Source organism: Otolemur garnettii, unplaced genomic scaffold, assembly GCF_000181295.1.
Source record: "Otolemur garnettii isolate 467f Iridium unplaced genomic scaffold, OtoGar3 scaffold00077, whole genome shotgun sequence".
Lineage (NCBI taxonomy): Eukaryota > Metazoa > Chordata > Mammalia > Primates > Galagidae > Otolemur > Otolemur garnettii.
Window position 1 is genome coordinate 3,676,232 of NW_003852472.1, and position 17,654 is coordinate 3,693,885.

Here is a 17,654-nt window from a genome sequence, read left to right on the forward strand (position 1 = left end):
ACATAGTAAGACTCTGTCTCAAAAAAAAAGAAAAAAATTAAAAAATAAAAATTTTAAATTAAATTTCTTTTTTTAAATAGAGAATATATTTTCATAGTTCATTATCCTAAAGGTGAGGTAGAATATACAGTGAGAAGTCTGCTTTCTGCCTCTGTCTTCCCAGCCCTAGAGTCTTTGTCCCTGGAGACGGCCTATGTTAATGGCTTCCAGTTTATACTTTCTAGACTCTAGAGAGATTCAACACATCTGCAAGCATATTAATTTCTTCATAATCATATTATTTTGTTTCTTGTTTATGTAAATGTTATCACACAGTATTGCTCTTCTTTACCTTGCTAAGAAATTTTAGTGGGCATTATAGGAGGAAAATGCTTTTATTTGAACTAAGTTCCTTGTTTAACATTTCCTACCTCTGACTCGCTTCTTCCTATGTGGCAGTGTGGGGGTTGGACACCAGGATTTCTAATGTTGGAAATGCTGTGACATGCTGTGTCATGTACTCTGTTCAGCTAGAGGCTACGAGTATGTGTTGGAGCCCTCGCCCATCCCACTGCCTCTGGACAGACCTCAGGAGACACGAGTGCTGCAGGTTTCCTGTGGCAGAGCACACTCCCTTGTCCTGACAGACAGCGAGGGAGGTGAGTTGACCTGCTGAAAGTTCATGGAGGGGTGTGGGACCATTTTATTGTGAAATGGAGCCTTGTTGTTGGGCCTGAGTAGCTTGTTTAATTGAGCCACATTCAATTAGTGAAAGTTGGCATTTCCTGAGCAGATCAGTAGGATTGCTCAAGAGAGCTGTATTGGACAGACCTTGCTAAATCTTATGTGCTCTGCTCTCTGTAATTTTTGGAAAATTACAGGTATTTATAAATGTGACAGCGCACCCAGGCAGGGTTATCAAGGCCTACCACCCTGCTGTAAAGTCACTGAGCTGGGCTGTATGGATAGATGTGTTTTTCTGTTGGTACCAAAAGAAGGCTATTTGCTCACACTTTTTCCGAGTGGTGCGGGGCTTTCAAAGTCCAGGTCTCTGGGTGACAACCTCTCCAGATGAGGGGTTATTTCTAGGGTAAGGCCAATGTAACTACATTTTTCAAATTTCATTTGAAAATGGAACAGCTAAGTGTGCTTTATAGGAAAAGACAGTGAAGGTGGTGTTCAGGAGCTCTTTCAAGAGGGAATCTGGCATCAAGGGCAACCTAGTGACAAGTGCAGGGAATCATGTGCTAGTCTCAGAATGTGTAGTTCCCGAGAGGGAGAACTAGGACTCGGGAGGTGGGTCTAGACCCTACATGCTGGTGGGCATGCCCACAGAGGCTGGGAATGTTGGAAAAGGAAACCAAGGAGCACTTAGGGTGAGCTAACTAGGACTAGGACCACTGTTGAGACCCTCTTCCAGACCTGTCATTCTAGGATCTTACGAACCTGTGGAACTTATTTAATTGATGGTGTTCTTTTTAGTCTTCAGTATGGGAAATAATTCTTATGGGCAGTGTGGAAGAAAGGTGGTCGAAGATGAAATTTACAGGTGAGTTCCCAAGAGGATAATCCCTTTCCCATATTATGTAACCACTAAATGTTTCTTGAGTGGTTACCATGTGATAAACCCACAGAGCAGGACAAGGCTTGCTTGAGAGGGAGCTGGGAGGATTTGGCAGAGATGTGGGGAGTGCTGTCCTTTTCCAGGCAGGACTCTGTGTATTGGCTTGGTGGGATGTGATGTTGGCAGATGAGACTGGTTGCTGCATGTAGATTTTCTTTGAATTAATTTTTGTAAGTTAATTGTTTATTTTACCAAATTAATTTTTTAAAATCCCCTTTCACTTCAGTTCTTTTCAGTGTTTAAACAAATTTCCCTCTAGTTCAGTGGTTCTCAACCTTCCTAATGCTACAACCCGTTAATAAAGTTCCTCATGTTGTGGTAACCCCCAACCATAATATTATTTTCGTTGCTACTTCATAACTGTAATTTTGCTACTGTTAAGAGTTGTAATGTAAATATCTGATATGCAAGTTGTATTTAGGTGACTCCTGTGAAAGGGTTGTTCAGCCCCCAAAGGACTCGCAACCCACAGGTTGAGAACCACTGCTCTAGTTCCTTTTATTATGTTGGTAGGTCTAAACATCAGTCTCAGGTCTGGCTGCATATGAAAATCACCTAGGATTTTGTTTTGTTGTTTTACTTTCATGCTCAGGTGTAGTTCTGCCTTGTGTTTGATCTAGAGAGTTCGCTTAACAGTTAGGGTGTACATGTGGGGGTGGACCACCAGTTAGGGGGACCAGGGATGGCCAGACTGCCCAGTGCTTGTCATGACCATATCTCTTGCTTCTCTCCATTTTGCTGCTGGCTGCAGTGAAAGTCATAAAATCCATAGAATGCAGGACTTCGATGGACAGGTGGTCCAGGTAAGAGACATGGGCTGAGAGCTGCTCTTCCTATCTCTGGAAGTGCTTTTAAAACGTTGAAAGTTGGCTGAAGTGATGGCAAATTTGTTGGGGAGGTTTTATGAATTAAGAAATTATTTTAGTAAAAGTTATAGCCTATTTCCTACAAGCCAGGATTTATACTAGGCATTAGGGATGCAAAGTTTCTTAAGATTTGGGGAGATAGGCTCGGCGCCTATGGCTCAACCGGCTAAGGCGCCAGCCACGTACACCTAAGGTGGCGGGTTCGAATCCCCAGCCCGGACCAGCCAAACAACAATGACGGCTGCAACCAAAAAATAGCCGGGCGTTGTGGCGGGCGCCTGTGGTCCCAGCTACTTGGGAGGCGGAGGCAGGAGACTCGCTTGAGCCCAGGAGTTGGAGGTTGCTGTGAGCTGTAATGCCACGGCACTCTACCCAGGGGGAAACCTGAAGCCCCGGCCCAAAAAAAAAAAAAAAAAAAAAAAAAAGATTTGGGGAGATAGGGCTGGGGGAGGTGGTTCATGCCTGTAATCCTAGCACTCTGGCAGGCCATGGCGGGTGCATTGCTTGAGCTCAGGAGTTCAAGACCAGCCCAAGCTGCAGTAAGACCCCATCTCTAACAACAGCCAGGCATTGTGGTGGGTGCTTGTAGTCACAGCTACTTGGGAGACTGAGGCAAGAGAATTGCTTGAGCCCAAGAGTTTGAGGTTGCTATGAGCTATGGTGCCATGGCATTCTACCCAGGGTGACAAAATGAGAATCTGTCTCTAAATAAATAAATAAGACTTGGGGAGAAAGTATTAAATAGGAGGACAGGCTGAGAGCTGGCTGTATCACAGGGTGCTTAGTGCTGTGGTCTTCCAGGCTGGCTGTATCTTGCTCACTATTTTATTCTTATCCCCAGAGCTATGCCTGGCACATGGTAGGTACTTATAACAAATATTTAAATATGCATATGAATGCACACAGAAAGTGTTGTGAAAACACCGAAAGGGGAACTGTCAAGTCTACCAGGGTTGGGATGGAAGGGAGAGAGGGCGTCATGGAGGCAGTGGCAGGGGAGCTTACTGGACAGGCCAGCAGTAGATGATGGGAAAGGTTTTAAGGCAGAGGGAAGGGAGTGGCCTGAAACTTTGATGTATGGAGGGTGTGCAGTTTGTGGCTGGAGTTTAATGTACTTGAGGGGAGTGGTATGAAATAGTCTGAGAGACAGACTGAGAGTGAATGCTACAGGGTCTTAAGGAGTTTAGACTTCATCTTTTGACAGTTGAGGGCAAAGGTTTTAAGCAGAGCAAGTGACATTTAGAAAGATAATTTGGTCATGGTATTGAGTAGAGTTGGGGGAAAAGGTGATGAGGGCCAGTTGAGAAGGGGCAGCTGGGAGAGACATGTAAGGAGAATTGGCAGGCTGTTTGGGTTTGACTGGATGGGTAGGGAGTGAGCTGGAAGGAGGCAAGGAGGATTCAGTAGGCAGTCGAGTGTGTGCTCATGTTCTTAACCCAGGTGGGGAGTTGTAGAGGAATAGCTTTGAGGTTGGGGTGGGCAAGTTGCATTTGGTTCTAAGACTACGTACAGTAGAGTGTGGTGCCTCTTGCACAGGCATCAAAGTAACGTGAATGCGAGTTCAAGTCCCTCCTCCTTTACTTACAACTAAGTGACTAGAGCAAGTTATCAAACTTCTCTGAGATTCAGCTTCTTCCTAGGGGTTTTGGTTATGGACTTGGCACAGTGCCCCTCATAATAAGTGTTCAGTAAGTGATGCTTTTCATTAGGCAGACAGAAAAATAAGTCTGAAACTCAGTAGAGTTGTTGAGACTGCAGTGTAGAGGTGAAAGTTAAGCTATGGGAATGGGTGTGGTCTCCCAAGGTAGTGTGAGGAGTGGGGAGAGAAGAGCGCAGCAGACAGGCCTTGGGGAAAGATGCCAGCACGAAAGGTTACAAGGTAGAGGCTGAGCTCAGACAAGGCAGGGAGCCATCAGAGAGCGGAAGAGAGGGACAGGAGGAAAAGGATTATGGAAGGGTGGTTCCTCAGAGGTATAAGAGGATGGATGGAAGAGCTCTTGCATTTGTCCCCTAGGAGATGTGCCCTTTATTTTAGCAAGAGCAGTTTCAGGAGAGTGGGAAACAAAGTAAGGCTGTGGTGGTTTGGGAAAGAACATGCATTAGAGGCATGTGGGGCAGCCTGCCTGGGCCATCTCTCCGGCTCTCAGGAGTGGTGAGGAATGGTCACTTGGCTCCATTAACTGGGCTCCTGGGGTGCATCACCCTTTCTGTTTGTCTTCTAGGTCGCTTGTGGTCAGGATCATAGTCTGTTCCTAACGGATAAAGGAGAAGTCTATTCTTGCGGATGGGGCGCTGATGGGCAGACAGGTGGTGTACTTCTCACCTCTTTGGGGGCAGGGCAAGCTCATGGCTCATGAAATGTGGGGCTGTGAGCTGGGAGAGCAGTGGTTTATGGTCTGGAACCCACCTGCCTTTGTTTGCCTGTTACCTCTTATTACTTCCTGGTGAATACTCTTCTTTTGCATCCCTCACATCCCCTCACTCTTGGCTCCCACAGAAATGAACCAAGAAAGCATTGAGGTAGCTTTAGCCACTTGAGAGAGTTCTCAGCCTTTCAGCATTGAGAAGAAGCTGAGCCTTTTAAAGAAGAAACAAAAGCCACCTGAAGGAGCTCAATTTTAACTAATTTGAGAAGAATATGATTAAGGGAAGGAGGAATAAGGCACAAGCTTTATCAGCCCTTACATATTTCATCATTTTGGTTTTGTATATTTGTTTCTAAAATCTTAAACCTTTAAGATTTTAGTTTTCTATAAATCCTTTTTTTCCTTTTTTTTTGAGACAGCATCTCAAGCTGTCGCCCTGGGTAGAGTGCTGTGGCATCACAGCTCACAGCAACCTCAAACTCTTGGGCTTAAGTGATTCTCTTGCCTCAGCCTCCTAAGTAGCTGAGACTATAGGCACCTGCCACAGTGCCTGGCTATTTTTTGGTTGTAGTTGTCATTGTTGTTTGGTGGGCCCGGGCTGGATTCGAACCCGCCAGCTCCTATGTATGTGGCTGGCTCCCTAGCCACTTGAGCTATTGGCACTAAACCTATAAATCTTTTCTAACCCTAGCAGTGCATCACACCCTCTTTGTTCACTGTCTTATGTTTTCTCCCAGCCCTTGATCACATGTATATATCTTTAGTGTGTGTGTGTGTGTGTGTGTGTGTTTTTGGCCGGGGCTGGGTTTGAACCCACCACCTCCAGCACAGGGGGCTGGCACCATACCCACTGAGCCACAGGTGCTGACCAGTGTGCTCTTTTAAGAGCTATTCCTACCTCCCTTGTTGATCCAAGGAATTATTACCCATTTTCCCTTTATTTATGCCACAGAGCCTCGCCTACCCAGTGCGACTGTTACCTCTTTGGTTTCAGTCGTCCGTGGTTTACCCTAAGCTTCCACCGCTTAGTCCGGAGTGTTGAAGTAGGGTCTCCCTGAAGAAGCTGGCCAGCCTATCCTCATGAAGAACACCCTTTGAACCCTGCTTGCCGCACCAGAATGTTGCCAACAGGGTCTCATGGAGAAGCGATGTCGCAGAGAATAAACTCGCATATTGCAATTGTATATTTCAGTAAAGGGGTTCACAGCTCACTCAGGCACGTGACAACTTTGTTTTCTCCTGGCTTACTACATAGCCAGGGACCACTGCTTTCTCATGGCAGTTCTTTGTTGCAGTTTTTGGCCGGGGCTGGGTTTGAACCTGCCACCTCTGGCATGTGGGGCCGGCACCCTACTCCTTGAGCCATAGGTGCCTCCCCACATGTATATATCTTTTATATTGTAGTAGTATAATTGTATATACTTGTTTTAAAATTATTTAAATTTACATAAAACATTTTTCATATTGGTATGGTATTTGGAATTATAGTTTTTAATATTTGTCTGATACAGCATCCTATTAATTTACCATAAAGTACTTAATCATCTCCCGGTTGTCAGGGGACATTCTTTTTTGGGGGGGGGGAACCACTGTTGGAGATATTATTCCATTTATCATGTGTGCATATACAGCTTTTTTTCATTTGGATTCTTTCTATTTTTTTTCCAGTTTTTGGCCAGGGTTGGATTTGAACCCGCCACCTCTGGTATATGGGGCCAGCGCCCTACTCCTTTGAGCCACAGGCACTGCCCAACATTTGGATTATTTCCTAAGGATAAATTCTCAGAAGTGGGTCAAAAGATCAATTTATGGTTATTTTTGACAAGGATGGCAAGACTACTCAGTGGAGGAAAAGAGTATTCTTTTAACAGATGGCTCTGGGACAATTGGGTATATCTACATGCAAAAGAATGAAGGTGGACCTCTTACACCATCTATAAAAATTAACTCAAAATTGGCCAAAGATATAAATGTAAAACTATAAAATTCTTAGAAAAAAATGCAGTTGTAAATCTTTGTGACCTTGGATTAAGTTACAGTTTCTTCAGTATGATACCAAAAGCACAAATAACATAAAAAAGAGTAAAATGAACTTCATTAAAATTAAAAATTTCTGTGCACCAAAAGATACTATCAGCTAGCGCTGTGGCTCACACTTGTAATCATAGCACTTTGGGAGGCTGAGGCAGGAAGATTGCCTGAGGCTAGGAGTTTAAGACTACCCTGGGCAACATAGTGAGATCCTGTCTCTACAAAAAATAAAAAATTAGCTGAGCCTGGTGGTATGTGTCTGTAATCCTAGCTACTGGAGAGGCTGAAGCAGGAGTATTGCTTGAGGAGAAGAATTTGAGGTTACAGGGAACTACTGTTCTGCACCCTGGTGACAGAGTGAGTCCCTGTCTCTAAAAAGCAAACAAACAAACAAACCAAAGACATTATTGAGAAAGCAAAAAAATAGCCCACAAAATGGGAGAAATTATTTACCGATTATGCATCTGTTAAGGGTTTAGTAGCTAGAATATATAAATAACAATTCAGTAACAAAGACAACCCAATTAGAAAAATGGGCAAAAGTTTTGTGTAGGCATTTCTCCAAAGAAGATTATACAGGTAGCCAATAAGCACATGAAAGGCACATGCCTCATGGAAAACCGCTATGAGAGACGTCTTTCTACTCCTAGAATAGCTATCATAAAGTAAACAGAAAATAACAAGTGCTGACATTGGAATCCTCAGACATGGCTGGTGGGAACATGAAATGGTGCAGCTGTTGTGTAAAACTGTTTGGCTATTTCTCTAAAAGTTAAATGTAGAATTACCATATGGCTTAACAGTTCGACTCCTAGGCGTGTACCCAAGAGGAAACAAATGTTTACATATGTCTACATAAAAACTTGTACACAAAAGTTCCTAGCATCATTGTTCATAACAGCCAAAAGTAAAAACAACCCACTTGCCCATCACTGATGGAGGAATAAAATGTAGCATAGCCATGCAATGATTTGTATTCAGCTCTGACATGGGAACAAAGTACTGATTCCCTGTACTCTTCCCCCATTCTGTCCCCTTCTCTCTCCATGAGTGAGATCCACTACCCTAAATTTTGTATCTTTTATCCCTTTGTTTGAGGGTAAAAAACTTTACATATACATATTCCTATATTGATTAGTTTTGCTTATTATAGGGGCCATATTATGTATAGTTAACTTTGACTTTGTTTAAACTCAACATAGTTTCTTGAGATTCAGCCATGTTATACGTAGTTTGTTCATTTATTTTTTTTCCTACAGCTGGGATAGCCAGTCCAGCCTGTAACCTGTTTTTTTCCCTTCCAGTTTTCTTTTTATTGTAGTAAAATACATATAACATAAAATTTACCATCTTGACCATGTTTTAGCATACAGTTCAGTGGCATTACGTGCATTCACATTGTTGTGTGGCCATCATTGCCGTCTGTCTCTAAAACTCAGACTCTGTACCATTAAACAATAACTCCCATTTCCTTCCTGTAGCTTCTGGCAGCCACCTTTCCCTACTTTTTGTCTTTAAGAATGTGACTACTTAAAAAACAACAACAATGAATGTGACTGCTTGAGGAACCTCATATAAGTGGGATTATACAATATTTGGCATTTGTGACTGCCTTACTACCCTTAGCATAATGTCCTTGAGGTTCATCTGTGTTGCGGCATGTATCAGAATTTCCTTTCCCCCTTTTTAAAAGTCTTTACTTTTTAGAGCAGTTTTAGATTATAGCAAAATGGGGCAGAAGGCGCAGACATTCCCCTTACAATCCCTGCCTCCACATGCGCGGCCTCCCCATTATCAACATCCCCCATTGGAGCAGTACTTTGTAATACTGATAAACCTGCATTAACACACCATTTTCACCTAGAGTCCATGGTTTACATTAGGGTCCACTCTTGGTGTTGTACATTCTATGGGCTTGAACAAATGTATAATGACATGTGTCTCCCTAAATATCATGCAAAGTAATGTCCCCCTATTATAGTATCATGCACATTCCCCTAAAAACCCTTTACATTCCGTCTGTTCATCCCTCCCTCCCCTCAACCCCTGGTAACCACCGATCTTTACTGTCTCCATGGTTCTGCCTTTTGCAAAATGTCATATAGTTGGAATCATATGGGGTGTTGCCTTCCCAGATAGATTTCTTTCACTCAGTAATGTGCATTTAAATTTCCTCCATGTCTTTTCATGGCTTGATAACTCATTTGTTTTTAGGGCTGAATAATATTGCCTAATGCTGGACAAGATGGCTCATGCCTGTAATCCTAGCATTCTGGGAGGCTGAGGTGGGTGGATTGCCTGAGCTCATGGGTTCAAGACCAGCCTGACCCAGAGACCTCGTCTCTAAAAAACATATCCAGATGTTGTGGTGGGTGCCTGTAGTCCCAGCTATGTAGGAGGCTGAGGCAAGAGAATTGCTTCCGCCCCAAGAGTTTGAGGTTGCTGTGGGCTGTGACACAAGGACACTCAAACCTAGGGTGACTGAGTGAGACTCTGTCTCAAAAAACAAGAAAACCCAAAAAACTCATTGGTTTAAGCAATTCTTCCTGTCTGGCTTCCTGAGTATCTGGAACTACAAGCGTCCACCTTAACATCCAGGTTTTTTATTTTTTTTTATTTTTAGTAGAAACCAAGTCAGGCTGGTCTCAAACTCTTGAGCCCAGGGGATCCTCCTACTTTGGCCTTCCAGAGTGCTAGGATTAAGGTGTGAGCCACCTTGCCCAGCAGTATCTTGTAGTTTTGATTTGCGTTTTCCTAATGTTTAATGATTTTGAGCATCTTTTTATGTGCTCATTGGACATTTGTATATCTTCTTTGGAGAAATGTCTATTCAGGTTTTGTCCATTTTAAAATCAGGTTTTATTGTTGAGTTTTAGAAATTTTCTATGTATTCTAGAATACTAGTAATCCCTTATCAGATATATTATTTACAAGTATTTTCTCCCATTCTGTAGGTTGCCTTTTTACTCTGTTGTGTTTGTCTTGATGCACAAATGTTTTCAATTTGTCTATTTTTTATTTGGTTGCCTATGCCTTTGATATCATATCCTAGAAGTCATTGCCAAATCCATTGTTACGAAGTTTTGCCCCATGTTTTCTTCTAAGAGTTTTATAGTTTTAGCTCTTCTGTTGTATTTAGGGCTTTGATCTATTTTGAGTTGTGCATACCTGTGGAATTAGGTAAAGGTCAGCCTTCAATCTTTTGCATCTGTTTATCCAGTTTTTCCAGCACCATTTGTTGACTAGAGTGTTCTGTTGAAGATCATTTGACCGTATATGTGAATATTTATTTCTGGGCTCTATTCTAATTCCATTGGTCTGTATGTCCATCTTTATGCCAGTACTATACTGTTTTGATCACTGTAGCTTGGTTGTAAGTTTTGAAATCAGAAAATGTGAGTCCTTCAACTTTGTTTTTCTGTTTTTCAAGATTGTTTAACTATTTGGGGTCCCTTGAGATTCCGTATGAATTAGGATGCATTTTTCTGTTTCTGTAAAAAAGCAGTGTGAGGATTTTGATGGGGATTGCATAACAGTGTTAAAGTCTTCCAACCCAGGAACATAGGATGTCTTTCCTTTTATTTTTGTCTTTTAAAATTTCTTTTGGTAGTATTTTCTAGTTTTCATTGTATAAGTCTATGACTTGCTTCGTTAAGTTAATTCCTAAGGGTTTTATTCTCTTTGATGCTATTGTAAATTGTTTCCTTAATTTCCATTTTGGATTGTTCATTGCTAGGGTAAAGAAATGCAATTGATTTTTATGTGTTGATTTTATATCTTGCTACTTTGCTGAATGCAGTTCATTGATTTTTATAGTTGTATGACATTCTGCCATGGACTGTGCTTCAATTTGAATAGACAGATGGTTTATAGCCTTTTGTTAGTAACAAGCAGTGCTGCTATGACCACCTGTATGTCCCCTTATATAAGAGTTTTAGACGCTATAGTGAAGACTCTTGGGGTGAAAATGCTGGGTTATAGTGTATGCATATATATTCAAATTATTGTTTTCTAAAATATTTGTAAGAGGTGACCCTCATATCACTAGGGACTTGTTCAATATAGGCTAGCCAAGGCTTGGTATTGCCTATTTAATGTTTTCTTGCCTCTTTAGAGGGGGTGAAATAATATATCACTGGTTTGAATTTGCATTTTCCTCATTACTACTGAGAATAACTGTATTTTCATATGTTTATTGTCTAAAGTTTTCTTCTCTGAAGAGTACATGGTGTCTTGACCCAGTTTTCTTGGTTTATTTGTCCTTTTCTTACTAATTTTTAGGAATTCTTTACGTATTCTTTTTTTTTTTTTCTTGAGACAGAGTCTTACTATGTTGCCCTCGGTAGAGTGCCGTGGCATCACAGCTCATAGCAACCTCAAACTCTTGGGCTTAAGTGATTCTCTTGCCTCAGCCTCCCAAGTAGCTGAGACTACAGGCGCCCACTACAACGCCCGGCTATTTTTTTGTTGCAGTTGTTTAGCTGCCCTGGGCCGGGTTCAAACCCACCACCTTTGGTGTATGTGGCTGGTGCTGTAACCACCCTGCTAAGGGCGCCAAACCAGCATTCTTTATCAGTCACTATGTTGCACAGTCTTCCAAATTGTGGCTTTTGTTTTTGCCTGTTCATTAGAATTTTTAATTTTAACTGAAATTTTCAATTCTAATTGTTTTCTTTTCAAATTTACCTCCCATTTTCTTAAAGTATTTATTGCTTTTCATTTTTGATAGTCTTGTATTCCTGCTTTTATTTGTAGAAGCGTTGCACATGGAATCATTTTTCATTTTGTGTGTCATACTTCCAGTGTCTAGAGAGTGTAACTTGGTTGTTGGTTAGTTTTGTTGACTTTTACTCACAGTAGCATTTTTCCTTACATGGTTAGTGAATTTTGATTGTAAACTCATATTTTATTGAATTTAATTTGTGGAAGCCCTGGGGATCTAAATTGGAGATGTTCCCTCCAGAGAGAACTTGGATTTGCTTTTGCCTGTTGCTGTGGGGTGCTACCGATCTGATGCTGCCTTGCCCCCCATCTTTTTTTTTTCATTCTTGCCTCAGCCCCCTTTAAGGAGTCCTGGTTCAAAGCATAAGTCTGTGGTTCTGTGTTCTGCTGTGGGCTGCTGCCCAGGGTCACCCCCACACCCCACTGTAGTGCCATATTGATGTTTGTCCTTAGGGCAAGCCCTGTCTTTTCCTCTGCTTGCTGTTAGCCATGCTGTTTTTGGATCACTGTTTTTTGCGTGTGGTGTGGAGGATGGACTGGGCTTTTAGAAATTTCCTTTATTTTCTAGCAAGCCCAGCAGTGAATTAGAAATTATTGTTAAAAAAAGAAAAAAGAAAAGAAGGGCGGTGCTCATAGCTCAGTGGGTAGGGTGCCGGCCACATATGCTGAGGCTGCATAGGAACCTTGCCTAGGTCAACTAAAGCAACAATGACAACTGCAACAAAAAAATAGCTGGGTTATTGTGGCGGGTGCCTGTAGTCCCAGTCACTTGGGAGACTGAGGCAAGAGAATCACTTAAGCACAAGACTTGGAGGTTGCTGTGAGCTATGATGTCACAGCACTCTACAGAGGGCAACATAGTGTCTCAAAAAAAAATTACTTGTAATTTATGCAAAGTCTAATATATTGATTGTGTAGTGATATTTCATCCTGCAAAGTTATCTAACTTGAATCAGTCCTAGAAAATTCCAAGGGTTTTAAAAATATACCAGTTAAAATTATATCCTTTTTCTGCCTCTGAGAAAACATGGAGAAAAAAGTTATATGAGCATGCAGAGGAACAGATTAGGATACTTGTTCTGTGCTTAGGATACTTGTTACTGATACTTGTTCAGTGCTTAAAACTGTGGATGACATAGGAAGTCTGTGTAAGTTTTTGTTAAAAGAATGAATAATTAAAAGTAAATGTTTTCTCCTGTGTTAGGTCTGGGTCACTACAATATCACCAGCGTGCCCACGAAGCTCCAGGGAGACCTTGCGGGAGTGAACATTGTGCAGGTGGCCACCTACGGTGATTGCTGCCTGGCTGTGTCTGCTGATGGAGGCCTCTTTGGTTGGGGAAACTCTGAGTACCGACAGCTGGCTTCTGTCACTGAATCTACACAGGTATGAGGGAAGTATGGAAACATAAAAGTGTTAAGGATGCTTATTAGAGGCTCTCCCAAGTTCTGATAAGTAAATTGTTTAGCTTAACCTGTTGTAAAACAACCTCTTCAAGGTACTGAGTTCTCGGCAATCTCCATGGAGCTTAAAAGCAGGTCAGATTCAAAAGCCATTGTCATCAATAATTACATAAGACAGTACTGGTTTAGATCAGTGTTTTAGGCATGCCTGTATACCCTACCTCATTTTATTTATTTATTTATGTTTTGAGACAGAGCCTCACTTTATTGCCCTTGGTATAGTGCCATGGCATCACAGCTCACAGCAACCTCAAACTCTTGAGTTTGAGCAATTCTCTTGCCTCAGCCTCCTGAGTATCTGGGACTACAGGCGCCTGCCACAACGCCCTTTTAGAGACAAGGTCTCGCTCTGGCTCAGACTGGTCATGAGCTCAGGCAGTACATCTGCCTCAGCCTCCCAGTGTCTTAGGATTACAGGCGTGAGCCACCTCGCCTGGCCAAACTTAGCACTTTGGGAGGCCAAGGCAGAAGGATCACTTGATGCCAGGTGTTCAAGACCAGCCTGGGAAATAGTGAGACCCCATCCCTACCAAAAAAAAAAAAAAAATTAGCCAGGCATGTGCCCACCATGCCTAGCGACATGGAGGGCCACTGCCCCTGGCTGCCCCTGTCTCATTCTCAAAGGGATATGAGGATGTTTGTATAAGTCCCCATAATGTCACATCGTGCCTCTGGTTGCATTATAACATATATGCAGAAAAGTACGCAATGCCTCCTAAGTGTGCACCTTGAGGAAGACACCTGTGTGCCTCCTGCAAGTCACATGCTGGAGTACTAGTGGCATTGCCTTGTGACCTCTCCCCAGCACTGCCCCCTCTTTCTCATCAAAGGAAGCCACTATCGATACAATGCAGTAGGGTTTTTGATATGTTATTAAGGAACATTTCAAATGTAAACAAAAAACCGATTACTGTATAACTAATCTCTTTCCACTTATCACCTCTGTTCAAGAATTCCCTAATAATTGCCAATTTTTTTAATGGAAATATAATTCATATACCATAATTCACTATTTTAAAGTGTACAATTTAGTGGATTTAGTATATTCACAAGTTTGTGCAACTGTTGCCACTCTCTAATTCCAGACCATTTATCACTCTTCCGAAGGGCCCCATATCAGTAACGACCACTTTCATTGCATCTGTAATTCCATCCCCTTCTCTGTCCTGAATTATTTTGAAGCAAATCCCAGATATTGTATTTCATTCAGTAAAGGTTTTAGTATGTCTCAAGGAGTATTTAGGAAACATACTACGTTCCTTAATACGATCACATTTAAATATATATTAATAGATAAAGAACTCAAAGGGAAACTAAAGATTAGCTAATTAAATAAAGAAATGCTTTCTCTGGGGTCTGGCACAGTGACTAAAAGTATGCAGATTTGGCTCTGAGTTCTCTTACAAAGAAGAAAACATGGTGTAAGATAAATAGCAAATAAGGTGTTCAGGAGAAGTACTGTTCTGCCTGATGCCAAGGCCTGAGAAAAATGTATCTCCAACCTTCCTGTAGATTTAATGTCATGCTGTCAATTGCTATGTAACACATGACCCTAAACCTTAGTGATTAAAACAACACACAGGTATCATGTCCCAGTTTCTGTGAGTTGGGAACCTGGGGGTAGCTTAGCAGGGTCTTTTGCTCAGACCCTGAGCCAAAGGCTGTAGTAATCTCAGGGTTTAGCTGGGAAGGATCTGTTCCAAGCTCCTGCTGCTAGTGGTGGCTGGCAGGGGGCAGGCCCTGGTGGACTGTTGGACTGAGGCCCCCTTTCCTTGCTGGAAGCCAGCCATCTGGAAGCTGTTGGCCAGGCCTTCCACGCTTCCTTGCCACGTGGCTTCTCCATGGGGCAACTCACAGCATGGTAGCCGGCTTCACCAGGGCGAGCAAATGAGAGGGCAGAAGAGTGCCAGGAAGGCAGAAGCCAGCATTTCATAATTTAATCTCAGAAGTGACATCCATCTTGTCACTGTTGGTGGAATTCTGTTCCTTAGAAGCAAGTCACTAGATCCAGCTTACACACAAGGGGTAGGGATTACCTCTGAGAGTGAATAACTGGAGATGGGATCACTGGGAACCATTTTACCACAACCTGGGTTTTTAGAGATTACATTTATTTATTTATTTTTAAAAATGGATTCCATCTTGATTTCTTCTCATGGCCTGAGCCTCCTCTTGTCATTGACCCCTGTGGTATTTCCAGCGGCTGTTTGTAGAGCATTTCCCAGTGTGTGCTGAGGGTGCCATGCCAAAGCAGAGTTAAGCAGAGATGCTCTATAAGCCCCGCAGTTGGTCCAGGTCCCAGCTCTGACATCCTTGCTTCATGGAGGCAAGATCTTCCAGGCCAGCAAGCCCCTTTGTTCCTTTAGAGTCAACTAAGGGATGGTTCTTTTTCAGCTGTCTCCATTTGAAAGTGAGTCTGTGGAGCAGGCATCCTCAAACTACGACCCGCGGGCCATATGCGGCCTGCCGAGGACATTTGTCTGGCCTACCGGGTGTTTTTGCCACTGCTACCTGTCCTGCTTAGCAGCTGACTTGTCCCGGGGCCTGCAGTCTGGCCTGCCAAAGGTCTGAGGGACAGTGAACTGGCCCCCTGTTTAAAAAGTTTGAGGACCCCTGCTGTAGAGATTCAAGACTGTCACTGAGGAACTTAAAATCTGTCTTTCTAAAGTAATTTCTCAGCAGAATTGTTGAGACCAAGTCCTGCTGGAAAGCTAAGTGTGCCATGCGTTCCCCCTCCAAGCCTCTGACCCTTCCATCTCTCTCTCAGCAGATCGCGCTTCCAGTGTAATAGACAGCTGCCATCTGTTTGTGTGCACTGGGTGTCCTACACACTTCTGTGTCCGTATCCACCTTGGGCGTGCTCCCTTTGTAACCATGGAGGAAACATACACAAAAGGGAGCTAGCTCCATTTGAGGCCTTGGATCCTTCGCACAAGATCCTTTCTGAGAACCTTACTCCATCTGTGGGGCCTTCTCTCTCATCATTTCAACCTCTCCCTCTGCTGGTTTCTGGCTGGCAGCCTTTGTACCTCCCTTGTGCGTCTCCCACCCGAACAAGCCTTATCCAGACTCCTTCATCTCCCCTGACCCCGTGTCAGGTTCTCTGTCACACTCTCAGAGGCCCTTGAACTTTCCTTCATTGTATTTAACACAAATGTAATTTTGTATTAATTTTACTTGACATCTGCCTCTTCTGCTAGGCTAGAATTCTCTAAGAGTGGAAACCAGATCTCTTTTGCTCCCTCTTGTACTCCCAGCACCTAGCATGATGCTTAGCCCACATTAGATGTTCAGGACATATTTGTGGAGTGAAGGAATGAAGTGGGGCTTACTACTCTGTACTTAAGTCCAGAGTGCTGCCTGGTCCCCACCTCTTTGCTTTTCTAACAGTGTGGCCCCTTTCTTTGATTCAGGTGAATGTGCCCCGGTGCTTACCCTTCTCAGGAGTGGGGAAGGTGCGGCAGGCTGCATGTGGTGGTACAGGCTGTGCTGTGCTCAATGGTGAGGCCTCTTCTGGCAGCTCATTGGGAAGCTGTAACTAGTTTGGTTGGGGGGAGTGGCCAGTGTCCATTGGATTCACAGATTGTAGACCTCAGCCTAGAGAAGGGAACGTGTCATGGGAAGATCTAGTTGGATGGAGTTCAATAATTACAGAGTAAGGGTGAAATTCTTGATAGAAGGATAACAGCTTGTGATTTATAAAGACAGACAGAAACAGAGCTTAGTCATACTCTTGCAGACTTCTGGAGTGGAGAATGAAAACTACTTTATCCTCCTCACTCAGCCTGGCTAGCGACTCCAGCTCTGCCTTCTCCAGCCAAGAAATAAAAGGCAGATGGGAGAAGAGCCTCAGAGTTTGGAAACTGAGATCGGTGCCCTTGGGATTAAATGTCTGGCACCACTGATGAATATTAAACTTTTTATAACTGAAAAACTATTTCCAAGGGTTTTAAGAATCGGGGCAGAAACTATTTATGTGTTTTTGGCTCAGTCTTCTGATCAGTGTGCAACTTAAAGCTGTCAGTAGGGGAAAAACCGTCCTCGAGTTCTCTGTGCTGGGTTTTCTGGCTGGTTGATAGACTGGTCCCTTCCAGGTTATGCTCAAGATGTGGGAAGTTTGCATTCTGAGATGGGTTAGCTGGCTAGACAGACTCCACAAGCAAAAATTTGAGTGGGGAGAGGGAATTAGTTTAAATCTCTGTTAGCATGTTCCTGCCAAGCAAGGAAGAGAAGAAAAAAAATCTGTGTGGATATAATGAATCTTGATGGTACAGTTTGAATTTCTGGTGAGGGAGGGCTCTCTTTGGATTGACTTACTAACCGTTGCTTTTCCTGTAATGTAGGGGAAGGACATGTTTTTGTCTGGGGATATGGAATTCTTGGGAAAGGACCAAACCTGGTGGAAACTGCTCTTCCAGAAATGATTCCACCCACTCTCTTTGGCTTGACGGAGTTCAACCCAGAAGTCCGGGTTTCCCACATTCGATGTGGACTCAGCCACTTTGCAGCACTTACCAGTAAGTGACCAGGCCCTGACAGCCCCAGAGTAGGAGTGGCAGAAACTCAGTCTTTTAGCTATAACCCCAAACTGTGGGCAGCTCTC

At 43.1% G+C, this 17,654-nt stretch overlaps 1 protein-coding gene across 3 annotated transcripts in view; it reads left to right on the top strand.

The window, feature by feature from the left end:
• RCC1L (RCC1 like) overlaps nt 1-17,654 on the top strand; it is a 57,631-nt gene that overhangs the window by 29,701 nt on the left and 10,276 nt on the right. Inside the window, exons 3-9 of one of the 3 annotated variants that reach the window (XM_003794206.3) lie at nt 510-638; nt 1,462-1,528; nt 2,355-2,406; nt 4,692-4,776; nt 12,793-12,974; nt 16,465-16,552; nt 17,395-17,568. In XM_003794206.3, coding sequence (XP_003794254.1) covers nt 510-638; nt 1,462-1,528; nt 2,355-2,406; nt 4,692-4,776; nt 12,793-12,974; nt 16,465-16,552; nt 17,395-17,568 — 777 coding nt within the window. The remainder of the gene's footprint in view (nt 1-509; nt 639-1,461; nt 1,529-2,354; nt 2,407-4,691; nt 4,777-12,792; nt 12,975-16,464; nt 16,553-17,394; nt 17,569-17,654) is intronic. The other 2 variants (XM_023515734.1, XM_023515735.1) reach the window with 2 other exon arrangements.